The sequence below is a fragment of the Hypomesus nipponensis genome, chromosome 26 (assembly GCF_054491055.1).
Source record: "Hypomesus nipponensis isolate SF chromosome 26, ASM5449105v1, whole genome shotgun sequence".
NCBI classification, from domain to species: domain Eukaryota; kingdom Metazoa; phylum Chordata; class Actinopteri; order Osmeriformes; family Osmeridae; genus Hypomesus; species Hypomesus nipponensis.
In genome coordinates, this window is record NC_140386.1 from 1,029,466 (window position 1) to 1,052,475 (window position 23,010).

Here is a 23,010-nt window from a genome sequence, read left to right on the forward strand (position 1 = left end):
CATATAAATAAGTTTGATCATTAATGTGGATGATCACATTAAAATGCCAAAACCCAAAACGGGAATGGCTATATAGCCTTCTGTTTAATCCGCCACCACTTATTAACTTCTGTTAAACTTGAGGGTGTCAAACGAACGACAAAATCACTCTGGAAATGCATGTCACGCTAACCCTATAGCTGCTATGCTGTTATGACGCGCCACCACTTGTTTCTTCATTTAATGTTTTAAATCAGACCATTTCTTCTTAATTTCTGCCATGGTCCGGTTCTCTGAACCCACAGCATTTATGGCCTTATAAAAATAATAATGATTTTATTTGTAATGTGCTTTCATAAAATCTCAAAGTCAGAGTCAGAGACCTTTAAATAGGCTGACCGAGTGAAACTAGCCTGGCTAACGTAGGTTGCTTTATCTGGGAAATGACGAATGAATAAGCTTGTTTTGAAAGATCCTTTATACTGGATATCTTCATCTGGCTCTTGTCCACAAAAAGCAGCCCTTCCTGACATTTTGGGAGGAAAATTGAGTGAACTACAATATTGTTTACCCACTGCCAGTGAGAGAGCCGAGTCTGTCTCTGAGGCTAAGTCAAAACAATGTACCCCCGGGACGCAGTCTCACTCCACTTTCAAGTTCTCCACAAATCACAAAAATAATCGGAGCATCTGGCTAAAAGCACAATTCCCACATCTCCTAAAGGCTGCCCTCCTCAAGGTTTGGTAACAAACACATTTTTGGTGTCCACCGAACTGTAAAATGGTAAACTTATGAACATGACGCAACCAAAACATGGCTGCCGCCAAAGCCTATGCGGTCTCCATGGCGCATAGGCTTATTACAAAGACTTTCATGACCCAAATCACAATTCTGAGCCAAAATTTTTGTGGGGAATCGCTTGTTCTCTTAAAAGCTGCCCTCGTCTACCTTTTTGATGAATTCGCAGAGATGCTAAATGATTCACTAATTACACAGATAAAAAAAGCTAGCTACTTTTCGAGTTCGGTTTTCCGTCACTTCAAATTCACAATCTAAAGGTCTCAAAGTACTCAAACCTTCACTATAATTCGAGAGTAGTGTACTTTCACGAACCCAATCATTGATTCTAGCTTAAAATCTGTAAAAATAGGACTTACCGAACATGGCTGCCTCCAACACGGCTATCAGGCCACACTGCAGCCCAATCAAATTTCTAACAACTTGACACTACTTTACCTCCCACTGTCTGTTGGAGGGATATTGTATTCTTCCTTTATGTTGGGAATTACGAATAACTAAGAATGCAAGTATTGGACCTTTTAAAGCATACTTTAAATCTTCTAGTCTCAAAGTAATGTCACATGTATAATACAAATGTGTTTTTATTGGTTTACCTGTTTTCTGTAATAAGATACCCAGGGTCACGGTACGTGACAGAGGCTCAAGGTGAATGATCTATTTTAATTAAATTCCAAAAGGTATTTTCAAATCAAAATCTTAACCAAAGATATAAAAAGGAAAAATACTTTTCCAAATATAAAGAAAAAAAGACCAAGCTAGGTCAAATGAGCATCTCCATCAGAGTATCTGCCTACCTTCCTTTCCTCCATAAGTGACATTCCATCACTACTTGATGTTTTACCAATGTATTCTTGTTTCAATGGCTACAACACCCTCCAGAGGTTATCTAAAGCATTGAAAGAAGCTATCTTCTTTCTTATCCCTGCACTAACAGCAATAAAAAAACTCACAAAGACCTGCAACTCCTTTAGTCCAAAACATCATGGTGTGCTGAAAGGGGGGGACCTTTTATGAAAGTGTTGTAGTTTTCTACATTGCAAACAAAATGTTTGAAAATGCCCTGTAATAACATTTCTATTTGCACTTGTGAATTGTTTAATTGCAAATCAAAAAATGCAGTGAAAACAAGTATTTGTCAAAACCATTATAGAGAGCATGGTGTAACATTTTAAGTTTGAGATGCAAAGAGGTGAAGACTGCCGTTTTCTGTCATTTTAACGTGACCCATACACAAGAAAAAAACATTTTCCTTCCACTTTGATCAGTGAATTTTGTGAAAGGAAGAATCCATCAAGTCAGCTTTGGAATCTGGGTGTTTCTTATTGAAATGGTCAAAAGCTTAAATATTTTACAATAACCACAATTTTTTTTGATTATTGTCATTATGTATGAGCAGTAAATGCCACTTAACAACACAATAGACAACAATTAAAGAGTGCTTTAATTGACATTACAAGAAATTAAAAACATCAAATTACATCCACACAAGTCTATTAAAGAAAACATAATGCACGTTCAAGTCCAGTTCATTAAAACAAGGAAAGATGACACTTAGGTAGCCCAAAGCAGAATTAACCACCCAGAGCAGGATAAAAGTCTGTCAGTTCTGTCAATCGTTTGGTAGCCTACATTAATCTGGCAGAAGCAATGAAGATGTGACTTGTCGGGCGGCTGTGGTCTGCACAGCTCCCATTAAACTGTCACTTCCAACAAAGTAACTATGGTGACTTAATCACTCTAAAATAAACCAAACTATTCACTTATAAACAGGGGTTTCTGCAAGCTCTTTACTGGAGTTTCATGTCCCTCTCCAAAACCTGGTGCTGCGTTCCCATGCATCAGGTTGGTAGTTAATGAAAAAGCCGTAGTCAGGGCAGAGTTGTGACTGAAACATATATTAAAAAGCATTAGTATACGCGTCTCCACTAAAAACAGTTCTTGGGTCATCTGCAACATACTGTACTAATATTGCAACTAACGAATGACACAATGCATGTTAAGCACAGCATAAACTCTTTTCCGGGCTTCCTGGATGTAGAAGTACATAAATTCCCGTCCAAACATTTCTTGGCTGTCCTCATTCTCATCAGATTTGTTGAGGGCTGGCAGTTCCATTTCAAATGTTAAGGGATTGTCTCGAAAATTCACAAATCTGCAAAAATAAATGTAGATCAATTGATGGAAATTCCTTTAGGCAGAAGTACATAACTTTATTTAGTACATAAGGAATTAGCATGGCCATTTCCATCAAACACCGTCTTATGTTTATGAACAGCTTTTGAAGATGTCAATCCAAAAACAAAAGTTACATTAAATAGAGTTTTCAATTGTTTGATTTGATATGTAGGCCTATGTAAAGTATTATACTTTAGCCTCCTTTGTTGGTTTTCCTGAGGTGGTTTCTTGGATATAGCGATCCACAAACGGGCATACAACAGGAACAATGTTCATAACATTTTAGTCTCCTTGGTCAGTTGTCATGTCTTATTAATGCAAATGAAATATATTAAATACAAGACTATTTTACAGCATTGCATAGCACAAAGGAAAAAATGCAAACATTAATATAAACATAGAAAACACCCCTGAACACCCCAAAATTGTACATGCAAGCACTGTATGGTAAATTAGGCCTACAATTTTGTCTTTGGCTCTCGACAAAGGTGGTCGCATTTTTCTCCCCTCCCTGACCTTCCCTGCTTGGCTCTGTCTTGTCTGTCTCAAGATACTCTCTCATCATCACTTTCCAAAACTAGAAGCATGGAATTAATTAGCGGGTCTCTCAATGCAATTGACACCAACTTCTCGAAGAGAAGCTCGGGTTCGGGGGAACCCAACTGTCCTGACGGGACGTTCGCAGCTGGCTACATGATGGACGCGTGGGCAAATTGGCGTGTCATGTGTCTAGCGGCGCTTTCCATGGAGGACGTTGAAGACATCTTCATATTCGGAACCGTGATTACAGGCTTTCTGCTGTTTGGAATAGGTGGTTTGTTTGTATATCGGAAATTCAAGGAAACGGCTGCGGCCATCAAAAGCCCCGTTAGGCTGCCCGACCTGATTGATTTGGTGGGTAGAGCTATTGGTGCTCTGACTGTGAACTTACAGCGTAATACGGATTACAACAGGGATAAGTTTGCGGCTCTGCAAAGGAAGATGGAGGAGTTGGAGACCTTCCTGAAGGGTGGACGTGAAAATGGAGTCGCGGCTACTCGTCAAAACAACTACGCCAATCTTATCTACTTTCGGCCCTGTAACCAGCACAGGCCTTGGCCAAGGCCGTTGCTGTAAAACAACTCCCCTGGAGAGCGCTGAAGCGAGACCATCTGTGGTTTGGTCTCTACCCGGGTCAATCTGCATAGGGAGACTCGGACTGATTGTGGCCTTGGTTGAGGGCGCCAACCCAGACCTACTCACACATTAACTTTCACCTACTACAGATATCACCACCCCCCCACTCCCATCTAACGCCTTCGACTGCTTGTTTCCCCTGGGTGGCTGGCGGGTCTGTGTCCAGCGCCTACCATGGCTGCAGGTCCAGATGCTGCTTGTCTACCCCCCCCCCCCCCACTCCCCGTTGCAAGTGTCTTTGTAAATGTTGTTGGGCTTATATGCTGAGGTTTTTGCCTGTTTCCACACTGTACTCCTCTAGGAGCATTGTCTGGGGGTTGCCTTTTTCTCTCCTCCTCTCTCCTCATGTCATGTTATGCTGTAACCTTTCTAGTTGGCGCCGAAAATGGCTGCCTAGGTAAGCTCTCCTGCCAAAAAACACCAATTCTGATTCTGAATTATGACAACTGGCTCAACCATTGTGCATGTAATGACTTTTGTTATGAACTAAATGTCTAGATGTTCTTGGTGGTAAGACAATTCAACAAAGAACCGATATAATACCCTGACCCTTAACCTATATTTGTGTTTCACTGACATCTTAATCAACGACTGCATCACAGGCACTGTGCACTAGTTGAACAAAATTGCAGGGTCACGCTGTCTGTTATAGGTTAGTTCAACAACATTGAAACTGAGGTTAACATTAATATCAGGTAAGTCAAATGTATTGCTAAAACTAATGCATCCAAGTTGAATTGAATCCTTGTCTTCCTTGAGGGTTTAGGTTGGTTGAGGGGCAGTTCTAAGGGCGTATGTGAAGCCCTCTGTGACATGCTTGCGTGTAAAAAGTGCTATACAAATTAATTTGATTTGATTTGAATTGGTTAAACTCAGTTTAAATACCACTCAAGCCATCAAAGAGCTAGTTAATTGGTGGCGTAGCTGGTGAAAGCATTATTTAAAAAGGTAGTAGTTGCGTTTGCAAATCAGAGGACCCGAGTCAAACCCCAGTATGAGCAAGATTTGGAGGAAGCAACACTGACAAGCGATGCAACTACAACTGTTACAACTCCAAAAATAATTTTTAAGGTTCTGATAAGATCCAACTTAAACTTTATTTATCCTTCAAAAGGAAATTAGTGTGCAGCAGGTGTCAGAAACACGTACACAAGCACAGAACAGCATCGCCAAATACCAACAACATTACACAACACAGAACACACAATAGACACACCTTCCCCAAAACCCAATGACAGGGTCCAATTGGGACAGTAATACGAATCCATCATAATGGCCATTGGCAGGGAAAAAATAAATAAATAATAATACAAAATTAATACAAAATTCTAGATGTCAGCCAAGTGAATTTTGGTTCCTAATAGCCACAGGAATGAAGGAATCTCTGGCATGACCAGTTCTTAACCTCAGTATAGGCCGTAAGGTGAACCTTGTTATCGTTTCATCCCGTTCCACAGTCTGGCATTTACACAATCTTTAGCTCATTAGAACGAGTCGTGCTAAGCTACCAAAAAAAGTTTGTTAATGAAATTCCAGTTGATTGTCGATGCGTCTGTGTTTTATGCAGAACTAGTTTCTTCAGAGCGTAATAGGATTTTGGTGGCACGGTTTGACACGTGATCGTTCTACAGCAATAAGGTAGCTGCTTTGTAATTGTTGTAATTGTACCAACAAAAAAGAAACTGAGGAACTGGAAGATAACTGTCCTGACACTGACAGTGAGAACTGAGTGTCCTTAATCTGTTATTCCTTATTCTGTTTTGTACAGTTTTATATATCATATTTTATATTTTTCATAAAGATTGTTTTTGTGGTTGATCAGCGTTGTTTTCATTTGTGGAAGAATGAATGAATTGAATGTTACGACAACGACATAAGTCTGTGCAACACAGTCCTGCAGAAAAACAGGAGCCTGTCTTACAGGCACTTTTGCAGTCGCAGTGTATCTGCACTGTCAGGGGCCGAATTTCTGGTCATCCAGGTAACGTGCAAGGTCCCATCCTCTATTTGCCAACCATATCCATCCATGTTGACAAATAGCAGCTGCCTTATTGGTGTAGAACAATCTTGTGTCAAACCGTGCCACCAAAATCCTATTACGCTCTGAAGAAACTAGTTCTGCATAAAACATTGTATGGAAATACCCTCTCACTAACCATGTATCCCCACCGACCAGTGTTTCTAACTTAGTCTGAAAGTACAGTATTTGATACAAGTTTACAATGTGCAATGACTGTGCATATGATGCATGAGATGGATAAGCAATATTCAAAGCATAACAGTAATTACATATGACAAACAACCCAAACCTCAGTCTAACCTTGTGAACATTTGTTTTCTTTTGAATTCATTACTGAGGATGAACCAATTGATTTAAGTACTAACTTAAAATGGATATGAAGGAATCAACAGAGATAGATACATTGGAGGAGGGTTTGTTGCAACATGCCTCTATTATATGGGCCAACATTTGTAGCTAAACTCATCATGCATTTATTGGAGAAAGTTGTGTTATCTCAACTACTTCCTTTTTTAAAGTCATCAGACATTTTTTAACCTCTGCAATCAGGGTTCTCAGCTCACCATAGCACTGAATCAGCATTATTGAAAGTGTTTAATGATTTAGTCTTGGTAACATGATTAGTAATTTTTTTCCTAGTGTCAGCTCTCATGTTAGGAACATCGGGTTCATTATTGATTCCGACCTTGGGTTAGTCAAGCAGATTAACTCTGTGGTACAAAACAGTTTCTATCAGTTAAGACTGATTTCCAAGGTTAAATCTGCATTGTCTTTTAAAGACCTTGAAACTGTCATCCATGCTTTTATCACCTCACTTTTAAATTATTGTAATTCCTTCAACGATGGTCTCCCCCAGTCCATAATTGCCTGTCTTCAGATGGTGCAGAATGCTGCTGCCAGAATTGTATTGTCCACTAGAAAGTTTGACAACATTACCCCAGTCTTGGCCTCTTTGTACTGGCTTTCTGTCCAGTTTAGAATACGTTTTAAAATGTTATAGTTTGTTTTTAAAGCGCTTAATGGACAGGCCCCTTCATATATCTCGGACCTTTTAAAATTGCACGCACCCATTGGTTCACTGAGGTCTGCGGACAAGCTTCTTTTATACACTCCCCGAGCACGCTGTGTATGCACAGGTGATGGGGCCTTTGCAGTTGCTGGTCCTAAGCTATGGAATCAGCTTCCCCTATCTATTAGGCAGGCTCCTTCATTGTCTGTTTTTAAATCCAGGTTTAAGACCCACCTTAATGTTCTGGCATTTCCCACCACTTGACTTGTGCTGTTACTTGTTTTGTTGTTGTTGACTGTTTTGTATTTTGTTTTACTGTGTTTTTTTAGTGTTTAAAAAAAAAAGTATTTTGATTCTGTTTTTGTGCTTTTGTTCGGCACCTCGGTCAGCCTTGCTGTGTTTTGAGCGTGCTTTATAAATAAAATGTACTTACTTACTTACTTACTATGCCTTGCATTACATCTCTCGAGTGAGAACCCTCAAATTATGTAACATCTGTAACTATGTAAACCAAGTATCCTCCCTGTATCTTTTCCGATTGTTGGATTTGGAAATCTTTAAATTGCCTGTTACTTTTGCCCTGGTCTATGGTTCTATGCCAAGTCAATAAAGCTTTGGACCATTCAGAAGGTTTAGAACCTTTTTTGATTGTAAGAGAAATATACATTAAATCAATTAAACTTTGAATAATTTGTATGGCAACTCGAAGTCCTTCTCCATGGCCATAGTACTGGTCTGCTGCTTACTTATGTCAATTGAAAAACTTTTAACAATGTGAATGGGGGTAGTGGTTGAAGAGTGAAAATACATAAGTGTTGCAATTCAAAATATAGCTGCAAGCAGCGATACGGGTTCCTCCGCAAAATGGCAAAATATTATAAAACATCTACATTGTAGAAGATTGAGAGTTGGAACAAGAGACCAAAACTACTTCATGTTTGTCCAACAACAATAGGCTGGATGGGGATTTGAACTTATGAGCAGTCAGTCTCTCTATCCTGTCTGCTACACACCAACTGTGGAGATTTTATGAAAAGAAAGGGAAGTGTATTAACTTTGGTCAGTTTTGGGACAAGAAACGGTTGACATTTCTTGGTAAAATTGCATGAAATTGCGCATGGTACTTCAGAATGATGTCATCTTGAAGCCAATGAGGTTTGAAAAACCATCAGTCAAAATTACATTTGATTTATTGACACAAAGATATTGAGGCAATGTAGACATTTCAATAAATACACCCCTTTCAGCCATTTTGTATTGCATTTCTTATTCAATTTCACCCTATATAAAGACATCTGCCCGCTCACTGTCCCCATCCATGCTGTTTCGCTCTCTCCCAAAAGTAGCCCCCAAAAAAGTTGCCCAAAAGCCTGCCTCCCACATTTAACTGCAACACTTTTCAAACTTTACCGTAAACTGCAGATATTCCAGAATCTCAGTCAATGCACAATTAACAATATTCATGTGGGCAACTGGGCTAGGGTAGAGCTCATATTCAGCCTCTTGCGAGGATAGCAGGGTAGCTAATAATGGCAGGTGTCCAATGCAATGGCGAGCGTGGATGTCGGCGTATTTTATCCAGCATGGCCAGAGGAACCATGAGCGATGTCTGTGAAGCTCATGGCGCTCTGGATTCTCTGTTTGATTTAACTCATGTGCAGTTGTCCCTGCGTTGGCAACAAATCAAACTAAACCTATTATATTCAACCGTGTTGGTTCAACAGTACTAGTTAATTCACTGTGTTAAAGGCACTCCGCAGCTAACGAGCTAGCTAGTAGAGGAGACTGGGGACGGTTGCAACACTTTTTGCATTTCTCTCAGTTACTCAGAGACTATTTGGACTAGACCAACCAAATTTGTATATATTAAACTTGCATCTGTCTGCTAATTACCCATACCATTTAAATGTGATTACATATGACATATCGTTCACAGTATTTTTTCACAGTTGCAACAAAAGTCAGAGACAGTTGCAACATGTTAAAAAATTTCACTATTTAACTTTAGCTTTTTGTCTCAATGAGCATAGAATTCTGAAAATGTTAACTTATTTACTTTAATATTAGAGTATTATTTATGTATATAATAATATTATTGTATTATTTATTTATTTCGTCATATTTATCAAATAACAGTTATTGAGTTTTGTTTATGTGTAGAACATAGGCCTACATAGATTCAGTGTGCAGGCGTGACAGATGCTATTCAATCTCTCCATATATCAGACAGGCAAGAATTGAACAATTTGCAATGCAACAAACTTTTATTAAACATGTATTTATCGTACAAAACTGCAACTGTTTTAAAAACGGATTCAACCCTCCACACACCCCCGTCAAAAAGATTCATAAGTAAACGAACAACACACCCCTCCCCCCAATAATTCCACTGGCTCCCGGAAACAATTCTGCCGGCTCCCGGAAACCCATTCCATCAACAATAAAAAAGAAATAAATTAAATGTGGTCATTCGGAGTCACAGTTGTGCCATGTGTACAAATCTCCTCCAGCTGTGGAATCTTTATGTGCACATCCAGCACTGCAGCCATAATTCCCTGGATTTTGAGGAGCTTTTGAGGCACATAATGCAGAAGTCTTCTTCCTTTTCAGAGTCAGATTCTTCTCTCTATTTTTTTGGCTGCTTTTTGGTTTTCTTTACAATTTTCTTTGTGGTTTTCTTTTCTCTGATTCTTTTCTTTGCCTTCTGCTGCAGTGTTTAGTTTTTTTTCTATTTCTAATGCTTCCTTCTCACGAGTGTCAGTAAGGATGGCAGTGGCGTGTCGTTTCCTGCCTTTTGCTCTTTTCTAGCTCCTGCTTTGGGATGTGGCCGGATATCTTCTGGTGAGTCTTCGGTACCCATCCCAGAGGTTGATGGTCTTGAGGGAGATGCATAGTAAGAAGGTGAAGGAGGCCCTGTTGGAGGAGGCACAGTGGAAGGTGGAAGAGGATGGTCAGTGACCAGGGACGGTGAAAGTCACATTCTTGGAATATCTCCCTATTAAATGGCCAAATCCCTGTTCACTTAAATCCTGCCTGCCCATTTGTGGGTGTTGCTGCCTGTGGCAGTGACACCCTGACTATGCCTGGGATGTCGTAAATCGACATTGTTAACCCTGGATGGGTTTTCATCCAGGAGTCACAAGATGAGTTGACAAGTCTTTTAAGGGGCCCATAAACGCTTCTGTCAAGTGGCTGCAGCTTGTGAGAGCAGTGGGGGGGGGGAAGGATAGCAGGACAATGCCATGGCTGCGGCAGAAGTTGATGCCTTCCACAGACAGGTGCGAGGGGTGGTTGTCAAGTATCAAAAGGACTTTGGACTCTGAGGCACTCTTTGCATGGAATTGGAAGTGCTTCAAGTAAATGAGGAAATCAGCCTTTTGCATCCACCCTGATGCATTGGCTGTCCCAATGCAGCCAGGTGGGCCATCCCATATGAAATGTGGTTTGAAGTGCACTCGTGGGAAAATGAACATTGGCGGTATGGTGTTCCCAAGCGCATTCACTGCACAGGGGAGTGTGACCAGTGTGCCTCTTTAATGCTGAGGTGGCTGCTCCAACCTGCCTTTCATCCTGTCTTGCCACAATCCTTTCGGGATTTTGGACCGTTGTTATCCCCGTTTCGTCCATGTTCCACACATTTTGTGCTTTAAAATGGTGTTTGTCCAAAACCTTGCTCAAGTCTGTTAAAGAACTGGTTCACATTTGTACGATGAAAGCTAGTTGCCCTCGAAAGGCTCGTGGCTTGGGGACGCCTTATCGAGAGAGTGGGGTGCCTCTTTAGAAAGCCAGTGAACCAGTCAACACCAGCCATACTGGTTTCACTCCACATTGGGGGAAACTTGCACTTGTAGTGAGAGGCTAGTTGAAAGGCAAACTTCCGAACCTGAAATAAAATGTAAATAGTAAATATTGTCCTTCTCTCTCTCTTCCTCCCTCTCTCTCTCTGTCTTTCTCCCTCTTATAGGCTAAATAATTCTCTTGTTAAAATGTGTTTTTCCTTCCATATTTATCTTACCTCTTTGGGATTTAACCCATTGTATAAATCAGCTGCTCTTTTTAAATACTCTCTGAGGTTCCTCTCTTGGACTTCTGAGAACACTTTTCTGCTGGTCCAGTACCCTGCTCTTGGTAACTTATTTGATCCCTTGGCTGTAAGTTTCTTTCTTTTTTTAAGGAATAGGAATAAGGTGGTGTGACAGATGGCAAAGTCCTTGGCCACCGTCCTGACTGTCCTGCCCTCATCCCTGATTATATTTGATGCTCATTGAGGGGACATATTGAGGGGAACCCCTCTGTTAGTCACCCTCTTCTTCACTCTTGGCACACTGAAAACAAACAGAAAAAAAACATCCTTCTTACTATCCTTTTATGTAAAAATGTACTTTCATACCTCCAAAACAAGTTTTGTCAATTACTGCAGCAGCAGATCTTGAATGTGTCTTCTTTCTTCTTGGTGGGGGGAGGGGTCTAACTGTGCATGTGCAAATCAAATCAAATTTATTTGTATAGCCCTTTTTACACGCAAGCATGTCACAGAGGGCTTCACATACGCCCATAGAACTGCCCCTCAACCAACCTAAACCCTCAAGGAAGACAAGGAAAAACTCCCAACGGGAGAAAAAATGGAAGAAACCTTGGGAGGAGCAATTCAGAGAGGGATCCCCTTCTCCAGAGACGGTTGGCAAGAAGATGTGCAGTATGAGTGTCATCACACAGCATGTTTCTGATTGCAAGAACAAGACTTGTTGCAACTGTCCCTTGTTGCAACTGTCCCCAGTCTCCCCTACGCGAGTAGCTAGACTATAATTTGAGCAGAAATTATCTCCTTTGCTCCTTGCAAGTAGAAGGAATGTCTGTACATTTAACCATCTCGCCGATAATAAAATAAACAAACAATAGACTCTTAATATAAAGTTATCTTCACTCTGTCTAACATAAGTTACAATCGGGGTAAATTGGAGTTTGATATATCGGGGGGCTCTGTGGTTTCAGGCTTTTGATGTGTATGCAAAGCCTACAAAAAAAGGTAATGTTAGCCTACTAGGTTTAATGACAAATGCAGACTACCTAACTAACTGCCTTTTGAATTAGTCTGTATAGCATACTACTATCGGCCTCAATCAGTCATAACTTTAACATATGAAACGTTGAGATTGTATCATCTTGCGGAAAAAACATGAATTAAAAGGAACGTAACAACAGCTACTTAGGCTACCTCAGTTCTCTATTGGCCAAATGACGGTTAGGACCTACTAAAATTCTTGGCAAACTTTACGCTAGTAGCCTAACAAACTCATATTCACTGTTGACTATACAGATAATATATTTAAGTTATATGCATAATTTGTGATTAGTAGTGATGGGGGAAACAAAGCTTTCCGAAGCAACAAGCTATTTGACACAATTGTGTCGAAAAAGTATTGCTTTTTCGAAGCGTTCGATACAGCTTCTCCATAGGGACATCTGCTGGTCTAATTATGGTATGCTGACTGCATCGAGCGATGGAAGGAATTAAGTGAAGTCAAGACGTCAAGTCCTCGAGACGTCAGTCTCTCAATTGTCATTGACAACTTGATAAATGAAGGTTATATGACAAATGTGTCGATGTGTAAGTGTCAAAAATATGTTATCATATATCTTGTTGTATTATAAACAACGGAATGTCTTTGCTATTTTCCATTCATAATATTTATGTTCCGGTTCTTATAGCAAAATTCTCGTGTTAAGTTAGGTTCAGTATGGCCTTGGGGTATAAGCTCTGCCTTACAGACTGATCTTGCAAGTTTGAATCTTGGTGACCTAATTTTAGAGGAAGTATATGCTAAATTAATAAATTATTATTTGATAATGTGGAGTATCGGTCCAGGTTTTGGAACATGCTTTTGCAATTGGGAAAAGGCAAATGAAACAAATGAAATAGGCTTGTTTTGAAAGATCCTATATACTGGATATCTTCAGCAGGCTCTTGTCTACAAGAAGCAGCCCTCCCTGACGTTTTAGAAGTAGAATTGAGTGAAATACAATATTGTTTACACACTGCCAGTGAGCGAGCCAAGTCTGTCTCTGAGGCTAAGTCAAAACAATGTACCCCCGGGACGCAGTTTCACTCCACATGCAAGTTTTCCACAGATCACAAAATAGGAGCATCTGGCTACAAGCACAATTCCCACATCTCCTAAAGGCTGCCCTCCTCGACATTTTTGGTGTCGACCGAACTGTAAAATGGTGAACTTATGAACATGACGCAACCAAAACATGTCTGCCGCCTAAGCCAATGTGGTCTCCCTGGCGCATGGGCTTATTACAAAGACTTTCACAACCCAAATCAAAATTCTGAGGCGACAGGTCTGTGGGGAATCGCTTGTTCACCTAAAAGCTGCCCTCCACATTTTTGATGAATCTGCCGAGATGCTATGGAACGCAGAGTTAGTCAAAATTAAATAAATAGGTAAATAAATAGATAAATACATAAATAAATAAATAAATATGGCTATGAAATAAACTCTGAAATTAAAAAAGATGGCAATAAATATATAAATATAGCATTATATAATTATATACCTGAATCCATTTACCGACATCAATAAATATATGTATTTATTTCAAAATGACGTTTTTGTAAAGACAAAATTTATTTATTTAATGGGACTTTTATTTCCTAATGCCACATTTATTAATTTTTTGAGACTTTTACGCACCACATTTATTTCTGTGTTGTATTTATTTCCGATCTCACTTGCAAACGAGAGGGGTGTGGTTATCTTCAGACCAACGCAGCTCCACACAAGATTGAAGGCAGATAGGGACACCTAGATTCAGTAGATAATGGAAGACATTAGCCGTGTCAGAGATCGCATGCTGGCCTTATAGATCAAATTGATCAGCATGGCTTGTCAGGATATATTATTTTGGCACACATAGTAGATTTTGTAGAGGTACTTGGGCTCTACAGAACATAAACATTGAAGTCTTAAATAGTTCAAGCACTGTTGGTGTGCAAGATGTACAGGTAGTGGGGGGTGATTAGTGCCAGGTAATGTTAGCTAACACAACTAGCAACCGTTGCAACGCCTAACAAAGAACTCACTGCCACCGCGACATTGCTCTGCTATTATGTGGATAGCTAGGTTGATAAGGCACCTTGCTATAACTATTTAGCCTTACCATTATGCCATGCCGGTATTACCATTTAGTGAGACAAGACCTGAAGTGAAGCCAGACCATTCCAGACATTACCCATACCTTTGGATTTACAGTACTGCTTGAAATTGAAGTCAAGTTTGTTATAATAACACTTTGTTATTACTGGCAATTTAAAGTTGCAACTAACCAAGACGTGTCCAGACCAAGACCCATTCAACACAGTACACAATACCCAAACCCAGATCAAATGTATGGAATTATTCAATATTAAATCAAAGCACTACCACTAGACTTGTTTTAATGACCATTCAGTGACAAAACGGGTTTGACTGTTCAGGTCTGTGCCAATACAGTACAACACTACTAGCTCTACAGTAGCTAGCTCTAGGTGAAATGGCCACACTGATGTCATCCTTTTATTATTTCGCCAGCTAGCTAGCCGGCTAGCCAGCCACTTGGCCTACAGTTGCTGACTTTGAGACCGGTGGTAGCCAACATACGTCATTTTGAAATGAATACATGTATTTATAGATGTCGGTAAATTGATTCAGCTATATAATTATATAATGCTATATTTATATATTTATTGCCATCTTTTTTTAATTTCAGAGTTTATTTCATAACCATATTTATTTATGTATGTATTTATCTATTTAATTACCTATTTATTTATTAAATTTTTCAGTTTTTCCATTGTTTCAAACTCATGATCTAAAGGTCTCAAAGTGCTCAAACCTTCACCATAATTCAAGAGTAGTGTACTTTCACAAACCCAATCATTGATTCTAGCTTAAAATGTGTAAAAATACTTTTACACACGACTTACCGAACGTGGCTGCCACCAACACGGCTATCAGGCGATTAGTTGAAAATAACAATGGCCGCCAAAAAAGAATTTATATTTGTAACGGCGAGCTGCAATTGGAAGCGCAGTGAAACAGGAGCTAAAGACCGAGGGTGGGGGCTTGGTCAGCACACCATTTCCAGAAAGGATGTGTGTGCATCTCGCCAAGCTTGCGTGTGTGTCTCAAGTAGGGTGACCACCTGTCCCTCTTTGCGCTGTATCACACAGCTTTTTTAATATGTGACGTGCGCGACACGGGGTGAAAATGCTGTGCGACACAACGCAAAGCGGGACAGGTGGTCACCCTAGTGTCAAGGGCAGGATGAGTCTGTGAGAATTTGGAGCGCGCGCACTGTGGAGCAATTCAATTGAATTCAATCATATATTGACATACCAAGGTGAAATTGTTTATGGTACTTCAAACTGATGTCGTCTTGTACCCTATTAGGTTTGAAAATCAGTCAAAATTATATTTGATTTATTGACACAAAGATATTGAGGCAATGTGGACATTTACCTAAATACTCCCTTTTCAGCCATTTTGTATTGCATTTCTTATTCAATTTGACCCTTTATAAAAACATGTATTCTACACATCTGTCGATTGGATCTATGGTTCATGAGGAAAAGGGTTTTGAAGGTTGTACCAAATTTGGAAAGTACAGCAAAATCTATCATGGCGGACCTTATGGGTTCTTGAGGCGTTTTTGTTCCCCATGAGAAATAAGGCATGTATGCCAATTTTCAGGCATTCTGAAGCAATGGGGCGCTGGGGAAATCACGTAGACTTTGGGCGTGTTTTATAGCGCCACCTATGGGTGTACATAGGCCACTAGCCGTCTGGGAGTAATGAGTGACCTGTTGTATCATTGGGCCAAATTGAAAAAATCGGGTCAAGGACTTTTTGAGCTGTTGGGCCAATTGGCGGAGAAATATAATAATAATAGGAATAAAAAATTAAAAAAATAGGTTCCCTCCTATGGGAGGAACCCTAATAATAGGAATACTAACAGAAACAATAGGTTTCCTCCTACCGGAGGAACCCTAATTAGACACATACCTTAGATTGCTCATCCCTTCCATCAGTGAAGGAATGTCACGGAGCTTGTTGTTGCTAAGGACCAAGGTTTCCAGCCTATGCATATGGCTAATGTTGTCAGGTAGGTACTCTAACTCATTTCTCTGCAACCACAGTGTATGCAGCTTCTCCATTCTGGAATTCAAGCACATTAATAATTCAAAATCTATTCAAAACAATCTCCATTTGTGGGGTGAAGTTTATTTGTGACTGCATGAATGGGGAATGCACCTGTGTATGTCGTTTGGTAAGCTCTGAAGTTGGTTTCCCCCCATGTCCAACCACTCCAGTGCAGGCAGAGTTATGACACAGTCAGGTATTGCAGTAAACTTGTTCATGGAGAGATCCAAGTGGTAAAGCTTTTTCAGGTTCCTAAGCTAAGAACACAGGACAGTACCACACTAGATTTTTCAACATTCAACTGACTTGTATTGACTGTTTTGAACCCAAAAGCATGACAATGAAACAGACAATGTTGCAGTGTTACTTCAGTTTAAGGGGCAGACAGGTAGTCCAGAGGCCTATACAACAAAGCAGGTTTTGAAGGTTAGCGAGGGAACTTCAGATTTAACTGTAGGTTTTCAGTGTCATGACTATGGTTCACTTTTTTACCAGGGTACATCACCATGGTAACTTATTATGCACATCTAACCTGATCAGGGACAGATTATGTTTGAAATAACAGATCTACAAGCATGACAGCACTACCTACTGACCAGTCAATTATCTTGAAAATTGCATCAATCGTTCCTAGAAGATCCTGTGACCTCAGTACATGAATAGTGAGATGGTCAAAGGCAAGAGTTTCACAGATCAACAAAACCATTTGATTCATGGCTTTTCCTGACCAGTATCTAGCCATCTGAAAAATATAGATTATCATCAGAACTGGCTTATCTTTATTATTTTATTTTAAGCTTACAACCTTATAAGTTTGCAAGTTAGCCTACTTACTGGTGCTTTAGTCAGGTAGTGACATTGATAAGCCTACAGTAACTTACGCAGTCACACAGAGTCTGCTTTCTTTCCTGTCTTTGGCGGCAGCAACTGTGTTGCTTTTAGCCAGGATAATATGTGTAAATTCGTAATATTTGTGTAATTGTTTTTTTTTTTTATTATTAGCAATATTCGCCGTGTTCCCACCAGTTTTCTCCTTTTCATTCGAATGGCAGTCCCCCCTCCCTCCCTCCCTTTCATTCAAACGGCAGTCTCCCCCTCCCGCCCCCCGGTCCATCAGCAAATCTCACCCTACCACCTTGACTAACACATTTTTTGCGGGAAACCCTGAAGATTATAGTTATAAGATTATTTTGAGTAAAATATGTGACTCTGGGGCCTGATCCATAAAGCGATTAAAAGAAAGTGGGGATTACTTGAATTAACCCAAGAAATCAGTTGGTGCGAAAGCGGTTCCATACAGGCCAATTCTAATTTATGCAATCAGACCTTTCAAGCTTTAATTCAAGCCAAGGTATGGTAGTCAAGAAATTATGTGCACTCTATTCTTAAACAGCCCAAGAGATTGAACATGGATCAAAACGATGCACCATGGCAAAAAGCAATGTTCACGGCTATGTGACCTCTCCCTGAAGGTACGTTCTCTGCAAGCCGTTAAATATGACAGCAATGAGCATTGTATGTAGCATAAGCCTAAACGTTTTATAGCCTATATCACATATAATGAAACAGTATGTAGGTTTGTATATTATCATTAATTACTGAATAATTTATCTTTTTATTTAAGATGATTTTCTATAAAGTCACATTTTTCGTCTGATATCGGTTAATGAAGGTAAAATTATGGCAGCATGGCAAAAAGTCTGTACTAAATCATTGTTTTCATCAGTGTTACAGGAATGTATGGTTAAGAAACAACACAGGTTAAGCCTGACAGATAGTCTGCTAAAATAAACTAGTATTAAAGTCCCAAACCTGACTTGAATTAACCCAACAAGTCAATTGGGGCTAAAGCGGTTCCATTAAGGCCAATTCTAGTTCACACAATCCGACTAATTTGAGCCAGGTTCAAATTGAGACGTTGAGGTCCTTTTTTTATAGACCTTTACATCATTGACAATAAAAAAACATACATCCACTAAATGCATCTAAGTTGACTTTTTTGACATTGTTTTAAATAACTGCTATTAACCTATAAATTAACCAATAACCTTTTAACATTTTGTACCCTGAAAGAGGATAGAGGCATGCATTTAGGTTTGTTTTTGCAATGGTACTGTTAACTATTTATGAAGCTATGATCATTCTATAGGGGTAATTTAGGTTCCCACATATGTTATGTAGCATCAGCCTAAACATTTGATAGGGTATGTAGGTTTGTATTATTCTGAAATCCTTGTTCATCATTGTATAATGTATTAAATGTTCAATTTCTTTAAGTTGATTTCCTATCAACATACATTTGAACTGATAGTGGTTAATAAAGGTTTTAGTGGAATTAGTGACACTGACAGGTACCTCAGTGGGTAGCTCATCAAGGTCCCTGTTCATTGCCAAGTCCAATTTCTCTAGGTTTTCACAACATCCCAGCTCCTTTGGAAGACTTTGTACTCTATTGTAACTAACCAGCAGCTCCCTTAGCCTGGCAAGTTTACCTGCAATGAGAACAATTAACATTCAACCTATTTCATTGGTCCATAGTTCTGATTCTTTAGACATTTGCATTACTATTGTAACATTTCACTGGTTGTTATGTTTTTCTGTAAAATACAGGAGTTGCTATATTGGTAAACAGGAATGGTGGCAGTAGGAATTAGCATCAGTTTTGAACATGGACAAAAGACAAATACAGTTTCACATGAAATAATCCTTGTACTTTTTTTAAAGTTATCATTATTTAAATGATTTACTGACCAATCTCCTTTGGAATATCTGTTATGGCATTGCGGGAGAGGTTGAGAACAGTGACATTTTCAAAACTAGCAATGAAATGTGGGATTTTCTGCAGTCCAGCCTTGTGTATCTGCCATTCATGAATATGAGGAAGATGTACCAAGGATGGCGGTATAGTCTATAAGAGAAATTCATAAGAGTTAGAATGCACCACTATGATCTTACTTATCTGTTTAATTTGAAAAAAGTAGAATGAATAAATAGTAGAATCAATGTATACAAGATATCCACCTTCCATTCTTCCTTTTCTATCCTAAAAATCACACGTCCCTCTTCTATTACCACTCTGTCTCTCAACTTGGCCAAGACTATCCGGTCCTCCCACGGTTGCGCCAACCTATGGAGAGAATAATGAAGAAAAGAAAAAAGCTTTCGACTAAATGTATTTTATATGTATTTTATTATTTATATGTATTAGTATAGGTTACTATTTATTGACCTTGATCTTTTTTTAAATTTTAATTATAAAGTTTGTTTTTAATTTGCATAGTTATATGCTATGTAGCACTTTGAGATTGTTTTAATGTAAAGTGCAATACAAATCAAATGTATTATTAATACAAAAACAATCCAATTCAAATTTCGGGGGGCTAAGCAATAGATCTCTTCAAGTCTTGTTGATAGATAAATTACTGTGCCAAGTAATATACATTATAGCGTGAGTAAATTATTGAGTCGGTGAATATTAAGTCCATGAATGAAAAAGCAATGACATCGAAAATAGTCAGAAATGTGTATGATATTGGCAATAGCAATATCGTTACATAAATTATTTTCTCCATCAGGTTTGACAACTTCCCGTGCTAAGGTCCAAGTTGGGATGTCTTTTCAATGTGTATTTAATTAATACTAATGTGATTTTGCTATAAGTTAGTATATTTTGCCAAAGCCTATTCTGCACATAACCGACAAGTCTTTCAACCCCTGTAATTCTAGCTGTAATGCTGTCCAGAAATTTACAATACAATGATAAACACTTACCTACCCATAGCACCCTTTGTCCTTTTTTCTTGTTGCAGGTCTTCTTTGATTTTTTTTATTCTGTTCTCCCAGATTGTCTTTATAGAGCTGACAGAGCCAATACACTTTGCCACTCCAGTCATATTGGTCAACACTAGAAATAGAAACAAAATTCCATCTCACAAGACAAATTATATTATCATATGTAATAATCAATTTAACTTGCATGGGGAAGTCTAAATTGTAACGTTACTGACAATTTCAGAAGATAGAGCCCGCCCGACGGGCGGACTTAGCTATGGGTGACACGGGCAGCTGCACAGGGCGCCCACGCACGAAAAAAAACTGTATGGTGACATTCGCGTGATCAGGCACGTAAATGATAGTCTATACTGTCACAGTGTGGGACAATTCACCTTGACAGAGTTTTTTTCTGTTTTGTGAGCTACTGCCTGGGCTGGGAAGGTCTTCCAATCAGACGGATGGAATGGGGAGGCGGACGGGGGAAAGTGGAACTCGGATCTCCCCACTGGAAGCACGAAGGGGGAGTGGGGGAATGCATATATTTAAATCTGTCACACTATGAAATGTTACCAAATAAATCACAACTGTAATACTGGTTCTGTTTAGTGCAAAATTGTTAAGAGCAAATATAAAACCAGCCTGCACACCACCAAGGTGAATTGGTTTAGTCTTGACCCTTGTTGACAGTGTTGGTCATGGGCGGTGGCTTCTGGGGCTTGAGACACAAATGTTTTCTCTAAAGCCACGTAACCCACATTTAAAGGTAAACATGTGGGTTGTCATTTTTGGCATATATATAACAAGATGAGTCTGATCAATATACCATATCTAAGCTCACATCAAACCTGGACTAGCTCCTAGGTTTGGGCAAAGATTTCTCCATAGAGGACAGATTAAGGTGTAAAAAATGTAGACAATGCAAGATGCATGTTTACAGTCTATAGATATGGAAGCAAAGGTTTAATTCTCTGAAAGTGTTCACAATCAACAGCAGGGGCGTCACTAGACTCTTTTTACTGGGGCACGTGCCCAAGTATAAATCTACTGTGCCACAGTAACATCTGACTTTTGACTTTATTAGTCAGTGCATTCATTTAGATTGATAATCGAAAAAAAAAGAAAAAAATGCCAATCAACACTTGTAAAACCATCGCAGTTTAACTGCAGAATTCCATGTCTGCGCGCTCTTCTGTGCTTGCTTTAATTGCCATTGGTGTGGCACACAGAACTCCAGGTGTTGGCACGCAAGTCTGAATTGCAGTAGGCAAAGAAAACATTTAAAAACTAAGACAGTTTCTAAATAATAAGCATAACGATCATTTTGACTCAAACATCATAACAAAATGTGTCCAATTAATTATATTACATGAAGCTCAAACAGTATTTGCGCTCAAATATTTGCTAAAAGAATTAGCTCTATCGCGTGCTCGCATTAACTATTGATGTCCCTTCCAAAGTTACAAAACTTTCAAGAGAGTTTCAAAGTGTCCTCTCTGGAGACATGCCATATGCCAGCCTGTTTCAAATCCTTCACCATCATTCCTGTGCCCAAAAAGCCAAGGTCAACAAGACTAAATGACTACAGACCCATCGCCCTGACCTCTGTGCTAATTACGTTTTTCGCACTTACGTTTTTGCGCCTGGTGCATCACAGACCCTCTCCTGTACCCCCTGCAGTTTGCCTACAGAGCTAACAGGTCTGTAGACGATGCAATAAACATGGCCTTCCACTTCATTTTTTGCTAACTAGTGAGCAACATAAATCCACAACATAAATATTTTAGTTGTGGTGCTCCTTAATAATCAGTGAGTGCTCCTCAATTTTTGCTGGTCCTCCTAACTATTTAAACTTGGAAGCACCAGTGCCACCAAATAAAAAGGTTAATTTCAAGCCCTGCTGTGGCAGCTGAATAATTTAAATCTGCCGAAGACAATGATGGTGCACTTCTACACAGCCATCATTGAGTCCATCCTCACCTCCTCCATCACCATCTGGTATGCTGCTAGTGAGCATTTTGTTGTAAAAGTACTACATTTTATATTTAAAGACTGCAGCCACTTTAATAGTCTTATATGTGTATTATATGTTTATTTTATGCACCTGCCCACCAAAGTTAATTCCAAGCTTAAGTAAACTTACTTGGCAAATAAACTTGTTTCTGACTGATATACAATGCTTGTATTTTTTTTCTGGGGCCTTAAAACATATAGCTTGAATTTGTTTCTATTTCATCTGCACTAATGCAGGTACGGTTATCTCTAGGTAGTTGATAGACTTGTATATATGTATATATATATATATATATATATATATATATATATATATATATATATATATATATATATATATATATATATATATATATATATATATATATATATATATATATATATATATATATAACCCTACTATGCTATGTAATCAGACACTGAAGTTTTCTAAAATTACCTAACCTTAGCCTGGCTGCCATCCCAACTTCTCCCCGCCCACAAAAAAGTTTGGTGGGGAAGTTGGGTCTGGAGGGTCTTCTATTGGGAACAACTACATAAAACCAGGATTGGGACGGACCAATGAAATTGCCAGGGCTGGCTTTATATGATGATGGACAGATGATCAACAGTAACGTAATCAAGAACGTCACGAAAGAGCCCTTGAGTTGAATTCGTTTTCAACAAACAACATATTACTTTCCTCTGATTGGTTGTAGGTCTATCCAATTGAGCGAAGAGGCATTTGTTTTAGAGTTCGGTTGAAACACGCCCCGTAGTCACAGCCCAACGGAGAGTTGACAACGTCAGGCTATAACCTTCTAATACCAATCGTGGTCAGTGAGGATCCCTCTGGTTTACTAATATTTCCATGTTCTAGTGACTTTCTAGTGACTTTCAAT

The 23,010-nt window shown here is 39.2% G+C and overlaps 1 protein-coding gene across 8 annotated transcripts in view; it reads right to left on the reverse strand.

The window, feature by feature from the left end:
• Nucleotides 1-23,010, reverse strand: part of lrrc39 (leucine rich repeat containing 39) — a 76,453-nt gene that overhangs the window by 52,896 nt on the left and 547 nt on the right. Inside the window, exons 2-9 of one of the 8 annotated variants that reach the window (XM_084693166.1) lie at nucleotides 20,512-20,624; nucleotides 20,117-20,249; nucleotides 19,367-19,472; nucleotides 19,097-19,253; nucleotides 18,701-18,837; nucleotides 16,457-16,602; nucleotides 16,208-16,360; nucleotides 1,421-2,932 (exon numbers count right to left, since the gene is read on the reverse strand). In XM_084693166.1, the coding sequence (XP_084549292.1) occupies nucleotides 2,755-2,932; nucleotides 16,208-16,360; nucleotides 16,457-16,602; nucleotides 18,701-18,837; nucleotides 19,097-19,253; nucleotides 19,367-19,472; nucleotides 20,117-20,238 (999 nt within the window). In that variant the 5' untranslated portion in view covers nucleotides 20,239-20,249; nucleotides 20,512-20,624 and the 3' untranslated portion in view covers nucleotides 1,421-2,754. Of the gene's footprint in view, nucleotides 1-1,420; nucleotides 2,933-9,405; nucleotides 13,970-16,207; nucleotides 16,361-16,456; nucleotides 16,603-18,700; nucleotides 18,838-19,096; nucleotides 19,254-19,366; nucleotides 19,473-20,116; nucleotides 20,250-20,511; nucleotides 20,625-23,010 lie in introns of those variants that run through there. The other 7 variants (XR_014750810.1, XM_084693167.1, XM_084693165.1 and 4 more) reach the window with 7 other exon arrangements.